We start from the raw sequence: 15593 nt of genomic DNA, 5'->3' as shown, positions 1-15593 counted from the left end.
CAGAGAATCATAGGAGGAAAAAAAAACCCCAGAAGGAACCTGAAAGGTCATTTAACCCAGCTTCCTCATTTTACAAATGAGAAAACTGAGGCTCAAAGAGGGGAAGTTACTTGCTCAAGAGCACAAAGGTATTAAGGAAGTAACTGAGTTCACCTCTCAGAATCTGTTACCTCATCTGTAAAATGGGGGTGACGACAATACTTTGCCAATATTTATGCAATCGCAATTCTGGCCCATTTTCTCTGCATTAATTGTCTTTGTAGACTAGTAAAAAAACAAACAAACAAACAAAAAGGATGGAAGTCATCAAGAAGTCATCAGCTCATTATAAGTAAAATCTTTCTAGCAATGAGACATCCAGAAGTTGAACGGACTGACTCGGTTGACAAGAACTTATTGAGTGCCTACTATGTGCCAGACCTTGACTAGGCTTGAGATCAATAAATACAAAGTTACCAGTGATCTAATTGAATTATCCTATCTGATGACTTCCTCTCCATCCTCATTCTCCTTGCCTTTGAGCACCTTCTCTTCCTAGACATCCTCTCTTGGCTGGGACTCCACTCTCCTCGTCTGACTGCTGGCTCCTCATCCATTTCATGTCCCCTAACTGTGGGTGTTTCCCAAGGCCTTGTCCTGAGTCCTGTCTCTTCCCCTTTACGCTTTCTCTCAATTAGCTCATCAGCACTCACCGAAGATTATTTCCAGAACTAAATATCCAGTTCTAGTTTCTCTCCTGACCTTTGGTTCCTTTATTACCAAATCACTTACTGGATATTAAGTTTGATGTCTAAAACAGAATTTATTGCCTTTCTCTTCAAATCCTTCCCTTTCCCGGCCTTTCCTATTTCTGTGGAAGCCATCATTTTCTTTCCAGCATCTCGGGTGCCCGATTGTGACAGCATCCCTGCTCTTCCCTGTCTCTTGCTCTACAGAGCCAATCAGAGCTTGCCATTTCTATCTGCACATCTCCCCTCCGATCTGATTCCTCCCCTCCCCCCACCCAACCTCCACTTTAGATCAGGGCTTGACATTCTCTTGCCTTTTCCCTCAATTCTCTCTCTCCAGTCCATCACTAGCATAGCTTCCAAAAGGATTTTGAGGAAAGAGAGGGAATGGATGTTGTGGAGGTGAGAAGAGAGTGTATTTAGGGAGGTCCTGAAGAAAAGGCTCCTTGTCCAGGAGGAGGTAGGGGGCATTCCTAGATCCTAAGTCCCTTCTGAGAATGGATGCCCCCTCCATTGGAAGAGGACTCCTCTTCTCTCCTCCCCACCTTCAGTGACTGAGTTAGACCACGTGGACCTGGGTTTTGTCCTACAGCTGGTGGCTCTGGGATTTTGCAGTGAGAATGGATACACTCCTTCCTAGATTCTTCCCTCATTTCTATCTTACTCTAGGGCAACGAAAGGCCCAGGCAGGCCAGGCTTCCCAAAGCTATTTCATCCGCAGAAGGCTATTTGGTGAAGGCAGTGGTGAAGCCTGGCAAATCAAGATCCGATCCATCCTCTGGCCTTCTACCCCTCCTTCTCAACACTTTCCCACTCCCAATTCTTATAGCAAGAGTTCTTAGTCTTTTTGTGTGACACAGATCCTTTGGGGTAGCCAGGCCGCTGAAGTCTTGGGATCCTTTCTCAAAATAATCCTTGTAAATGCATAAAATAAAAGACAGATTATAAAGGAAAGTGATCTAACTGTACCAGAATCTCTTTCAAAAGTTCACATACTACTATGCCCAAAGGGCAATTAAACTACATGTCCTTTTGAACTGCATGTCCTTTTGATCCAATAATACCACCACTGGGTCTGTATCCCAAAGAGATCATAAAAGAGTGAAAGGATTCACACAGACAAAAATGTTTACAGCAGCTCTTTTTGTGGTGGCGAAGAATTGGAAATTGAGGGGATGTCTATTGATTGGGAAATGTCTGAATAAGCCACGATGAATATAATGTTATATTATATATATAAGAAATGATAAGCAAGCAAATTTAAGAAAAACCTTGAAAGATTTACATGAACTGATACTAAGTGAATTGAGAACTACCAGGAGAACATTGTACAGTAAAAAACAAACAAAAAACAAAACATTGTGCGATGATCAGCTTTGATTCACTTAGCTTTTCTTAGCATTATTATGATCCAAGACAATTCCGAAAGACTCTTGATGGAAAATGTATCCACATCCAGAAAAAGAACTATGGAGTCTGGATGCAGATTGAAGCAGACTATTTTCACTTTTTCCCCCCTTTTTTGTGTGGTTTTTCCCTTTTGTTCTATTTTTTCTTTTACAATATGACTAATATAGAAATGTGTTTACATGATTGTATATGTACAACCTATATTGGGACTGCTTGCTGTCTTGGGAAGAGGAGAAAAAAAATGAAATTCAAAATCTTACGAAAATAAATGTGAAAATTATGTTTACCTATAATTGGAAAAAACAAAATACTAAAAAAAAGAAATGTTCACATACTCTAGGTTAAGAATCCCTTTCTTGGGATCTCCACTTTATTCAGGATTACTTATGGAACAAGGATGGAAAATCAGTCACGAACCAGAAACCCATGAGAGTATAAATCTTTTATTCCTCCTCCAATGCCTTCCAAGGAACCAAAGTAAGACAGAGACAGAGAGGGAGAGGGAGCTAAGGGCAGAGATGGCGCAGGGTGAAAGGCAAGGGCTGAGGCTGAACAACTTCAGCTTTATTTTGCATTAGCAGGAAGGAGGGAATAGAGCTGCCCCTTATTTGGGTAGAAAGATGATGTCTCCCATCATCTTCATCGCCTCCTCCCAGAAGCCAGACCTAGCCAAAGGGACTTGTATACGGAACTCTTTAGGAGGGGGAAGGAAGGATGGAGCCCAGAGGCCAGCAGCCCTGGGTGCCGACCTCCAGCTGGGGTGGTTCTAGGTAACTTCAAGTCCCTGCCAACCACAGGTGTCTCGCTTTCATGAGAGGGGGACAGTCCCAGACCCTACAGGGATCACCTGTGTGACTGTTTAGGGTCCTGAATGAAGAATGGAAAGGCCTTCAGAGCTCACCTAATCCAAGCCTCTCTGTTTGCAGAGGAGGAAACTGAGTCACATCCTTACAAGTCAGGCTCATTGCTGCCTCTGCTTCTGGGTTTCTGAGCTCCCCGTCACCATGCCTTTACCTAGATTAACATTGTTCACAAATAAGTGCCTATTTCAGGAAGTTTTCCCTGTCTGCTCCAGCTCTGGGGGGTCTCCCCGAGGGCAGGCTTGGGCTTGCCTCCCCCTCCATGGAGCCTAGCACTGGCTGGAGCACATGGGCCCACCCAGCTCAGCTCGCCCAAGGCCTGGGAGGAAGTAACTCTCAGAAGGGGTTAAGTGAGTCACTCTCAGGGAAAGCTGACAGAACTCCCAAGGCTTGGTTGACAGTCTTGTGGTAACCGGGGAATCCCACCTGGTCCCCCTGCTTCCTCTTCCTGAGCCTTCCCATCCTCTGGCCCCTGGCCCTGGCCTGGACACAGCCCAGCTTGCTGCTGAAAAGAGATGTTATGAAAATGAAATTTCACAACTTGAAGCTTGGAGGCAAGGGATTAAAACTTCCCGGTTCTTGAAATACTTGTTAGTGGCTTGTAACACCCCCACCCTTTCCCCACAAATGTGTCTTCATTAATGGGGAGGGGGGGTGGAAAGGGAGGGGGCAAACCTGGCTGGGAAGGTCAAGCACCCGAGTCTCACCTTGGTTCCATTCAGAATGGAGCAGATCTCTCCAAAGGAAGACCCTCCCATCCATTCTATTGCCAACTAGCCCCCTCCTAGCTAGAGGCTCAGGCTAAGTTCTCTCTCCCCATAAAGACACTCCCCTAACCAGTATAAAAGTCCTTTCCTGATCACAAATCACTGAAAAATCCTAAAGGGTGAGAAACCATGGTTTGTAAAGAGTCAAAGCTATCTCCTATAGGAAAGAAGTTCCAGGGGAGGCAAGTCAAGAACAGAAGTAGGAAAAACATTGCATGGGGGACCCCTCTAGCCACTCCCATAAGGGCTACTTCTTCACTATGGGGGGCAGAGGGAAAGAAATTCTAAGGAGGGTAGTCTTAGGTGTCAGTAATCTGGGACTAGAGATGACCCCCTCCATCTTGTGGAGCTGGAGATAAGAGTCTGGTCTTGGCAAGTGGGCCCTGTGTTTAAATGTCCTATTGCCCCCATTCCTCTGCAGTGTCATATTTCCCATGCTCTGCATACTGACGGTAGGGTACGTACCCAGTACAAGCCAGACATTGAGGGAAGAAGGGAGCTAAGGGGCCTGGGCCCCAAATGGTGGGATCTCGTGATGGAAGAGAGGCTACAAACCAGTTTGATGCTAATAAATGGGGAAGGATGAGAATCTAGGAGAAGGGACTCGCAGGACACAATGAAACTTGGACCTGGATGAACTTTTTTAGCTTCCCAGGCCAGACTTAGAAGGGGCCAGGGAAAGGCTGATGGAAAATGGGAACATGTCTTAAATCCCTCTATGGCGCAGCCCACCAGGGCACAGTTTATTACAGTGCAGCTGTCCAGTAGCACTCCTTATGAAGAAGCTTCCCTCACTAAAATAAGAATCCAAGCAGTTAACAGGAGTGGGGGGAAACCCTCCAACACTTTGGTTAAACTCTCATTGCAAATCTGTCTGGAAAACTGTCTTGTTGGCTATGGCCACGTGGGGTTCTTAGGATAATTGGGGGTCACAGATGGAACTTCCATACCTCAGCCTGGGAAGCTGGGCTTAAGTGGGGCTGACTGGGTACTGGCCAGCCCAGAAGAGCTCTTGGAAAGTCTAAGCAAGATGAGACAAAGTTCACACTTCCTGTCATTCTTTTGTGGGGAGGGAGCCTACCCTTCCTGGACACCCAGATGTGAGCACCCCTCCGCAACCAGACCCAGCTTGTCCTAAAGTCAAAAGGAGAAAAAGCGGGGTTTGTCCTGCCCATAAAGATCCAGGACAGGCAGGAGGAAAGCTGGCTAAGAATAATGAGAACTTCCTGAATGTTGACCCCCATTGGATCCCGCTGGAGAAATAAAAGTCATTCCTGGCAGGTTTAGATCCATCACAGATGACTACAGCAGACAGATGGCCAAGAAGGCCACCAAGATTCATCAGGAGCCCCTGCTGGGCAGCCAGCTGTTGATGGTACCAGCTCCTTGGCTCTGTGGAATGCTAAGGGAGGGTGCCAGGAGACTTTCCCCAAATGTCTCATTGTCAGCATGACTTGGCAGCAAGTTTGCTTTTGGTAAATAGTCTCATTTAAGCCTTACGGATATGTAGGAGTCTTCCCACTCAATTCCTCAAACAATTCCTCCAGGATCCCTCCCATCCTAATCTCCCTTAGGTGCCGGAGAAAAGGTTGCTGAGTCCCAAGAGACATCCTGTTTCCCTGTCATCTGGAGTTCTCATTCTGCTCCAAAGACTGCCAGCTCATTCCTGCTCTTTGTGCCTTTACTGTGTCTTTGTGCCTTTACTATGTCTTTGTGCCTTTACTGTCTCTTTGTGTCTTTACTATCTCTCGCCCCAGCTTTTCATCTTTACCATTTTCCCCATCTCAGTCCAAATTCTCTCTGCTCTCTCAGAAGGCCTTTCCTGATCGCCCCAGCCCATCTGGCCTCTCCGAGCTCCTACAGCATCAGCCAATGGGTCACTGCTTTGGATCACATGCTCTTGGGAACATTGTCAAGTTGACTGCTGTTTGCTAGTCTAGTTTCCTAGCTAGATTTGGAGTTTTTGAGGGTAGAGAGTTCTCCCTTCCCCGTGAAGTCATCCCCTCCCTTCCCCATGAAGTCATCCCCTCCCTTCAGAGATTCATTGAGTAGATAGTCTTATGTAAGGCTAAGCTGAAAAGGACCCAAAGGCCATCCAGTCCTAGTCCCCCCAGTTTATAACCACTCAAGAAACATTTATTAAGCACTTATTATGTATTAGGTGTAAAGGGCTGAAACTTTTGAGTTGATGTACTGAGGGCGGATAATTGAGCACTTGAGGCTAATTACTGATTGGACAATACTCTATAAGAATATGCTTAGAGAATGGCCCTTCACACTATCCTGTGCTGGCCCAATCATTTGGTGTATACAGAGAATCGTGGGAGGGACTAGGGGGTGGAGTGAGACTAGCCAGAGTCACTTCTGGGAGGGAGACATAGAGGCAGGTTGAGGAGATTCTGCTTCCATCCAATTTACTCCTACCTCTAAGGACCAAGAATAAAGACCAAGGACTTCTGGTTATCCTGACTCCGGCTGATTCTAAGGTATCCAGGATGATAACACAGTCATCACATTTGGTGCCCAACGTGGGATCACGGACCCTAATTTCACTGATGAAGTCCTCGGGGACCAGGAAATAGGGTGAGTATTTTAATAGGCAAACAGGGAACTTATTTTGTTAAGGGCTAAACTAGTAACCTTTTTTAGCTGAAATGGGGCAGATATTAGGAAAAGATTCTCCCCCAACCCCAGCCCCACCCCCAGCCCCACACCGAGGGGCCGCTATAGAAAGCATGCTTAAGTTGATCAAGGGACAAGGCTTAATTGTAACTTGGTTGCAGATCGCTAGACTCTCGGGTACATTAGAATGCAGGTCCCCTTGGTTCTTAAAGGAAGAAGAAAGAGGGCTAGATAATTGGAAGCTGGTAGGAGATCAACTATGTGAATACTACAATGATAAAGGTCCTCATTCAATTTCCAAGGAAACATTCTATATATCCAACATAATACAATTGGCCTTAAAGAATCCTGCAAGTTATAGAAAAAAGAAAAGTTTTAAGAACAGCCAGATGAGGAAGTGTGAGGAAGACAACGAACAGATTAATAGCAATATCACCAGAGGGCATGTGGAGTTAAGTGAGGATGAAGGGCGTGGTGAAGGGCATGATGAAGGGTGTGGTGAAGAGCATGGTGATTCTCACTCTGACCAGGTAGCTTCAACCTCGCCTACACCTGAGCAGGTCATTGACACGCCCCCATCAACTTCACCTTCCAGGATGTAGGGAAGAGGAGTAGTGGGAGGGGCAGTGATAACACCAGCACCTCCCCCCCAGCAATCACCCCCTCCTATGACTAGATTGCAAAAGGCACTACTTAAAGCCACAGAAGGAGGACAGGATTTATCTGATTTGAAAATCAGAACGTATACTGTGATTCAACAGTTTAATTCTTCAGGTCAAGAAAGTAGAAGATACATTCCTTTTGATATAGAAATCTTCAAAAATCTGAAAAAAGTTTGCACTCTTTATGGGGTTACATCAACTTATGTTAAGATGTTATTACAGAATTTGGCTTATGAAGTCTTAACCCTTAGGGACTGGAAATCTATAGCAAGGACATGCTTAGAACCTGGACAAAACTTGTGGCTTTCTGAATATAATGAGCTCTGTAGGATACAAGCCCAACAAAATAGTCATAGTGGAGTTAATCCTCCAATCACCTATGATCAACTAACAGGTGTAGGTTCTTATGCAGAAATTTCAATACAGATTAATTACCCCATAGAAGCATATGAGCAAATTGCTGCTGCTGCTGCTTTCAAAGCATGGGCTTTTCTCCCCGGTAAAAATGACAAGGATGAGGCCTTCACAAAAATTGCACAAGGGCCAAATAAACCCTTTGCTGATTTTGTGGGACGTTTGCAGACAGCTGTCATACAAACTAATTGTGAAAATGCAGTAACAGAAATTATGATAAGGCAACTTGCTAAAGAAAATGCTAATGAGGTTTGTAGAAGGATTATACTAGGACTACGCAAGGATGCTCCTTTAGAGGAGCTCATAAGACGCTGTGCCACAGTGGGCACAAATGCCTTTTATAGCCAGGCTATGATGCAGACTTCCCAAGATCCGAACATGGGAAGACAGGGACCCTTTTGGCAAGGGACTTCCAGAGAGACTCATCAATGCTTTCATTGTGGTAAAGTAGGGCATCTGAAAGCTCAATGTTGTCTTAGAGACAGAGTGAGAAAACAGGGTGGGAGAACAAGACCCAAAACCCCATGTCTGAAATGCAACAGAGGCTTCTGTTGGGCATCAAAATGTAGACTGATTCAGAGAAATGGAAGAGGAGCCCAGCCCCAGGGCCCAAGGCAAAAAATACTTGGGGCATGATGGTAGCTGATGCTATACCCAGAGAGTGCTTAGAAGTTCAGTACCCAGACATGACCAATCAGCCAGGAAGCCATCTGATGGGAGAAAGGGATTACAATTGGGGAGAATAGAGTTGTATGCAGCTGGGACAACTGAAATACCCTCTGGAGAGATAAAATCTGTTCCTCTCCAGCCGATGGATCCCTTGCCTCCAGGCACAGTAGGCTTGACCATTTTCACTTTCTGAGTGTACTTACAAAACAGTGTCCATCCACACTGTGGGAAACTAGGGAATGTGTAGATAATATCCCAGTCACTAACACAGGTAGACAATGTGTGACTTATCAACCAGGAGAAGTAGTAGCATCAGGTTTATTGATACAGATCCTAATAAGCAATCTGGTGATAGTTGCCCAGATTCTGACTCCAAGCCACAAAATCCAGGAATATACTGGACAGCAGCTGTGACAGTTGACTGACCTATGCTCACTATCTATATAAAATGTATACCATTAGAAGGATTGGTAGACACAGGTGCAGATGGTACAGTCATTAGAGGTGACAACTGGCCCAGTCACTGGCCAAAGATTAAGGCAGACACCTACATGTCTGGTGGAGGGGGATCAATAGCATGTGAAGTTAGTACTACCCCTTTGAGATGGATATTTAAAGGCAAAACAGAAGTTTTTACTCCTTTTATAGTTGAAAAATCCCCTTCAATCTGTGGGGAAGACACATTTTACAACAATTAGGATTAAAAATGAGTACTTCGGTTTTTTAGGCAGGACTGCTGTTGAAGGCCTGCCAACATTTTCACCCATTCCTATCCAATGGAAAACTGATACACCAGTGCGGATAGAACAGTGGCCCTTAGGTAGCAATAGAATTCAGGCCTTATTAGATATAGTACAGGAACAACTTGACCAAGGATACTTACAACCTTCTCTAAGTCCTTGGAATTCCCCAGTATTTGTTGTAAGAAAGAAATCTGGAAAATGAAGGATGTTGACTGATTTAAGAGAGGTAAATGAACAGATGGAAACTGAGGGAACTCTTCATCCTGGGTTTCCATCTCCTACTCAATTGCCTAGAGAATAGCCTCTTTGGGTTATAGACATTAAGGATTGTTTCTATTCTATCCCTCTAGATAAAGAGGATATGAAAAGATTTGTCTTTTCAGTGCCCAGTATTAACTTAGCTGAGCCTTACAAAAGATATGGACAGTTTTGCACAGGAAATGAAAAACAGCCCTACTATGTGTCAAATGTATGTTGCTGTTGCTCTTAGTCCAATAAGAAAAGCATTTCCAAAAGTTATGTTATTACATTACATGGATAATATATTGGGATGTGCACCTGAGGAACAAATGTTAGAAGCATGTCTACAAAAGACCATGGAAACACTGAGGAACTACAAATTGTACATAATTCCAGAAAAAAAATTCAACGGCATGCTCCTTTTCAATATTTAGGATATGAAGAACACCCTAAGGTGCTCACAGTACAAAAACTTTCCTTAAGAACAGAGAAGCTAAACACCTTAAATGACTTTCAGAAATGGATAGGAGATATCCATTGGATGCATCCAGTGTTAGGCTTGACTACCTATCAACCACGACCGTTATATGACATTTTAAGGGGAGACAGTGCTTTAAATTCACCACGCCAGCTTACAAAACAAACTCAAGAGACTTTGAGAGAAGTTGAACTGGCTTTATCCAATGTGGTTGAAAGAGTCACTCAAAAACCCTTGGAAATATCAGTTTTTGTTACACAAGAGGCACCCACAGCAGTCCTTCATCAAGGAGACAGTGTGATAGAGTGGGTGAACCTCCTGGCACATCCAGAACAAAGCCTTTCTTCCTTACCCAGTGCTTGTGGCTAGAATTTTATTAAAGGCCATTAAGTGAACAGTACAATTATCTAGGATAAGACCTGACAAGATATATATCTTTTATACTAATGCACAAATTAATGTGTGCTGTGAAACCATCCCAGAGTGGCAAATTTTATTAGCCATGGCTCCAAATTTTACACACGGGTCTCCATTAAAGATAATCAGACTATTACATAATTGGCGATGGATTCTTGAAGAAAAGGTTTCTAAAGTTCCTCTTAAAGGACCAACTATCTTTACAGATGCATCCAAACATAATATTTATGCTGTATACTCTCGTGACTTAACTAAAAAGAGAATAGCTCTTATTATCCAGGAGATATAAATATAATATCTGATTCGGCCTATTCAGTAGGTGTGGTGCAAAGAATTGCCACAGCCCAAATAAAATTTGTAGCTTCCAATATATATCAGCTCTTTAAGGAACTTCAAGAGCAAATGAGAAAGCATCCAGGTAAGATTTATATCTTGCATGTTCACTCTCATAGTGGACTTCCAGGTTCTATTTTTGATGGTAATTCAAAGGCAGATAGCCTTCTGACTATGTTGGCCAATACTCCTTTATTTAAAGAAGCTCAAGAATCTCATTCTAAATACCATCAGGCTGCTCGAGCTTTATGTTTACAATTTGGGATAACAAGAGAGGAAGCTAGGAGCATAGTAAAAGCCCATACATGCACACATATATTGTATCTAGGATATACTATAACCTATTCAACATGTAAAGGACTGCTTGCCATCTAGGGGAGGGGGTGCAGGGAGGGAGGGGAAAAATCAGAACAGAAGTGAATGCAAGGGATAATGCTGTAAAAAATTACCCTGGCATGGGTTCTATCAATAAAAAGTTATTAAAAAAAAAAAAAAGTAAAAGCCCATACAGCTTGCCTTCCTTTTGATGCTCTTACACTGCCTCCAGGGAAGAACCCTCGTGGTTTGAGACCCAATGAAATCTGGCAAATGGATGTGACCCATTAAAAATCTTTTAGTCATCTGTCTTTTATCCACATTGTGGCAGACACTTTTTCAGGATTCACTTTTGCAATATCAGCAGCAAAAGAGACAGCCCGAGTGGTCATGAATTCCTTATCCAAGCATTTGCAATTATGGGTATGCCACAAGCAATAAAAACAGACAATGGACCTGCATATACCTGTTTTTCTAATAAGACCCTTCAGCCCAGAAACCCTCCAGCAATCCCCACACTTCCTGTTGGTGCTTTTCATCTCCCTTCCTGAGATGTCAGGGAGGATGTGATCATCTCCTTTTTGGGGTTCTCACCTCCCTAGGAAGTAAGGGATGGTGTGACCACCTATGTTCTAAAACAAAAGAAAGCGGAAGATGAAACTCTTGAGTTAATGCACTGAGGTCATACAATCGAGCACTTGAGGCTAATTACCTATTGGACAATACTCTATAAGAATATGCTTGGAAAATGGCCCTTCACACTATCCTGTTCTGGCCCAATCGTTTGGTGTATACAGAGAATTGTAGGAGGGACTAGGGGGTGGAGTGAGACTAGCCAGAGTCACTCCTGGGCAGGAGACGGAGAGGCAGGTTGCTGAGATTCTGCTTCCATCCAATTCACTTCTACCCCTAAAGACCAAGAATAAAGACCAAGGACTTTTGGTTATCCTGACTCCAGCTGATCCTAAGGTATCCAGGGTGCTAATGCAGTCATCACATTCAGGGTGCTAACGTGGTCATTCAATTAGGCCCTGGGGATGCACAGGCAAAAGTGAGACAGGTCCCTATCCTTGAGGATCTAACAGTCCATTGGAGAAAGGAACTCCAAAAAGAAGGTATAATGACTCAGCCACAGTCACTCTTCAGGCCTTCTCTGGGCCCAAAGGCCACCATTTTGAACTAAAGCCCCTTGGTTATTCTGGAAGGTGCAGGGTTCACCCCTTTGGGGTATCTTTGAACAAAGACTGAATAACTATGAGTTGGGGGAGTGGTAGAAGATATTCCTGGGTGTTTGGGGTTACTCTGCCACATGGCTTCAAAGATTCCTGATCAAGGATCCGATAACTTTTCTGACTATTTTCTGGACAGTCATGGATTGTGACTAAAGCAGTTTGGTAGCTCAATGGATAAAGAACTCAGCCTAGAGTCAACAAAACTCATCTTCATAAGTACAAATCTGGCTTTAGACACTAGCTGTATGACTCTGGACAAATCAGTTAATCCCGTGTGCTTTAGTTTCCTCATCTGTAAAGTGAGCGACAAAAGGAAATGACAAACCATTCCAGTGGCTTTGCCCCCAAAACCCTAAATGAGGTTACAGATGACCCACACACAATTGAAATTAGTCACTCAACACTACTGACAGCCTGGAACACTCATGCCCTAGGTCCTGAGCTCCTCCAATCACTGCTGGTTCATTAGCTACATGGGGGTAGTGTGTGGTTAGTCTACTCAATCAGGCCCACCTGGTACCATCTTTGCATCGGATCAAATGGTCTGATACACATTCCTGTAAGTGCACGTAATGACCACTGATTTGCTATCACAGAATATGAGACATGGGGAGGGATGTTCTTGTATCATGATCTATAATGTGGAATAAGGCAAAATATCTGATCTCATATATTCTTCTTGCCTTTTAAATAAGAAATAAGGCTCAGCCCCAGAATTGCCCTGGGAAGTCCTGGATACACAATGTGGATTTGTTTAGCACTGCCAGGGCCATACGTCCCAGCCTCTGCAAACCAGGGCCTGGATTCTCCAAATAGAAAATGCTATTTCTGAAAATTATCAGAGCTGACTCATTATAAAGTGAGAAAAAGCAACTGCCTTGACCTTGGAAATCCTGAGTCAGAGTTCCATCAGAGAGGAGAAGACTTTCAGCCAGCAGAAAGCTTGATATGTGATGCAAAGAAGGCACCAACATCATTGCCTTGTAGGAAGGAGCAGTTATTGCCATTGGTTTCTGTCTTTGATTAGTGATGACTTAAGTCTCTCCAAGATGGCTCCTGGAATGGACAATTTTCATTCTCTTACACCCCTCCCTCTACAGGTGTCCTTAGACCAACAGCAGCACGTCAGAATTCTGGAGCTTGAAAGGACCTCAGGATTCCCCTAAGTAATCCCGTGTCCAAGATCATATAGCCTGAGTGCCAGAGCCTCAAACCCTGGACCTTCCTGCTCTCTCCATTACCCCATATCTGAACATGAGTGTCTGCTGCTGTTGCCCCCTGCTAATTCTCCTCTGGTTACTGGGCATGTACCCCAAAGCTGGTTTTAAAAATTCTGTCTCTATCCGAAAGACTAGCATGGTACCTGGCATATAGTTGGTGCTTAATCAGTGTCCGCCGGATTGATTCAGTAAAACTCCAACAGAAAGAGTTCTGAATTCTAGGGTTTGGAGGTCTTTATACCCTTTATCAAAGTGGTCATTTTCACCTTTATCAGTCCCATCTGGAAAACTGAACCCAGTACGTCCCTTATTCCCATGTTCTAGGGTAGGTAGTAAGTGGCAAGGGTAGTTACTGGTTTTCATTTGGGAAGGGGTTTCTGGGTCAATCATGGCCTCCTTCCTAGGGCAGTAAAGAATGTACTTTGTAAACTTAAAACACTAGGCAGACCTGGGCTACTCTGATTCCTAAGCTCCAATACCACTGGTGAACCCCCCTCCCCAATCGGTCCCCATGGCACTCCATTGGCCATAAACACCCTAGACTGCATGCTCCAACATCCCAAATAGCTTTTAAGGGGGGCTTGTGGACTGCCACCCTAAAAGAATGCATCTGCTCTACTATGATACATTAAATGATTTTCTTGGGTGTCCTAAATGCTGAGACCACAAAACAGTGATGAGTCCAGTGGGAAATCGCTTGGAAGGTCCAGTTGCTGTTCCCTCATTCTCAAGCACAGCCCTACCCTCTCATCCTGAAGAAAATCCCCATCCAAGCACAAATGCAATCCCCCTGCTCCGGCCCCAACTTGGCACAAGACTCTGATGTGAGAAAATGCTTCAGAAATGCAGCTTGGGAATAACACACCAGGGACCTCATGAAGCAAACATCACCTTCAGACCAAGAGATGAATGGTTCTGAGGTGCTCCAGACCCCTCCTCTTGTCTGATATCCCACTTCAGCACAAGATCCTGACACAAGTGCTTCAGAAATGCAGCTTGGGAATAACACACCAGGGACCTCATGAAGCAAACATCACCTCCAGAGCAAGAGATGAATGGTTCTGAGATGCTCCAGCTCCCTCCTCCTGCCTGATACTCTAATTCAGCACAAGAGTCTGACACAAATGCTTCAGAAATGCAGCCTGGGAATAACACACCTGACTAGGGGGAATTCATGGAGCAAACATCACCTCTGGAGCAAGAGATGAATGGTTCTGAGGTGCTCCAGCTCCCTCCTCCTGCCTGATACCCCAATTCAGCACAAGAGTCTGACACAAGTGCCTCAGAAATGCAGCCTGGGAATAACACACCAGGGGATTCATGAAGCAAACATCACCTCCGGAGCAAGAGATGAATGGTTCTGAGGTGTCTCAGTGTAGTCCCTGGGACCAAGCCTCAGCCCAGAAGATCCAAGGAGAGGCTGGAACAAAAGCTTGGGCTCCCCCAAAGTCTGCACGGCAACCCAAACAGGCGCCGATTCCCTTTTCCCTGTATTGGCTCCTCCTCATCCTAACAATCCCGGCAGCTCAGCACCCTTCGGGACTCAGGGGCAGCCGGCAGACTCCCCATCGCACTCAGCATCCACGGGGATTCTCCAAAGCCTGCCGGCTCAGCGCTGGGTTTGCGCATCTGGTCCTCCTCCTGCCCGGGGCGATCCTAAGTCGGTATTGGAGGATCCAAATCAGGTTCTGGAGCCCTTCCCCAGCCGCCCACCGGCTCCAAGGCAATCTCAGAGACCCTGACTTGGGGAGGAAGAAGGTAAGCACTTACCTCTGAACAGGCAAAGCCACATTTTGCGATCTGGAGGATAGTCTGCCCTTCCCGGGTCCCCCAGACCAGGGTTAGAAAAAGGATGGCATTTCCTGAAAGCATCTCTGGGTCTGCGGGGAGCCAGGGAGGCTGTGCTGGAGGCTGGCCTCTCTTTCCTTGCTGAGACACCGAAGCTCCTGCCCCACTATAAATAGGAGAGATTCCACACTGACTCTCTGTGGGGGGAGGGCAGAGGGGGGGGGCGGGGAAGACAAGGATGTGTGCTGATTTGTTAAGGCTCCTTTAGGATTTCAGATTCTCCCAGGGGAGGGAGCTGAAGAGCATTTAGTAACTAGAATTTCAGAGACTCCTCACGAGAGGTTAGGACTGCAGAGAACAGCTAGTCCAGTGACCCAGTTTGGCAGAGGGGATTTACCTGAGGTCACACGGGGAGGATCAAATCACATAATACATGCAAAGTGCCCTCAGAAACTGAGAAGTACCCGAAGATTTTGAGCTTTAGTCATACACAGCAAATCTTTTTTTTTCCTTTCCTTTTCTTTTTCTTTTTTTCCTGAAGTAATTGAGGTTAAGTGTCTGGGGCTAAATTTGAACTCAAGTCCTCCTGACTTCATGGCCGGTGCTCTATTCCCTAAACCAACCAGCTGCCCCTTACCCAGTAGATCCTTAATGTTGAACTGTAGAAACTTGGCTATCTGGATGGGACAATTTCT

At 45.0% G+C, this 15593-nt stretch overlaps 1 protein-coding gene across 1 annotated transcript in view; it reads right to left on the bottom strand.

Annotated features, from left to right (window-relative positions):
• The window catches only part of IL17REL (interleukin 17 receptor E like), a 50867-nt gene extending 35810 nt beyond the window's left edge, over window positions 1-15057 (bottom strand). The window contains exon 1 of the mRNA XM_051962647.1: window positions 14881-15057. Coding sequence (XP_051818607.1) covers window positions 14881-14982 — 102 coding nt within the window. The 5' untranslated portion in view covers window positions 14983-15057. The remainder of the gene's footprint in view (window positions 1-14880) is intronic.
• Window positions 15058-15593: the final 536 nt, after the last annotated feature.

The sequence above is a fragment of the Antechinus flavipes genome, chromosome 5 (genome assembly GCF_016432865.1).
Source record: "Antechinus flavipes isolate AdamAnt ecotype Samford, QLD, Australia chromosome 5, AdamAnt_v2, whole genome shotgun sequence".
NCBI classification, from domain to species: domain Eukaryota; kingdom Metazoa; phylum Chordata; class Mammalia; order Dasyuromorphia; family Dasyuridae; genus Antechinus; species Antechinus flavipes.
This window is presented reverse-complemented; position numbering and strand designations above follow the sequence as displayed.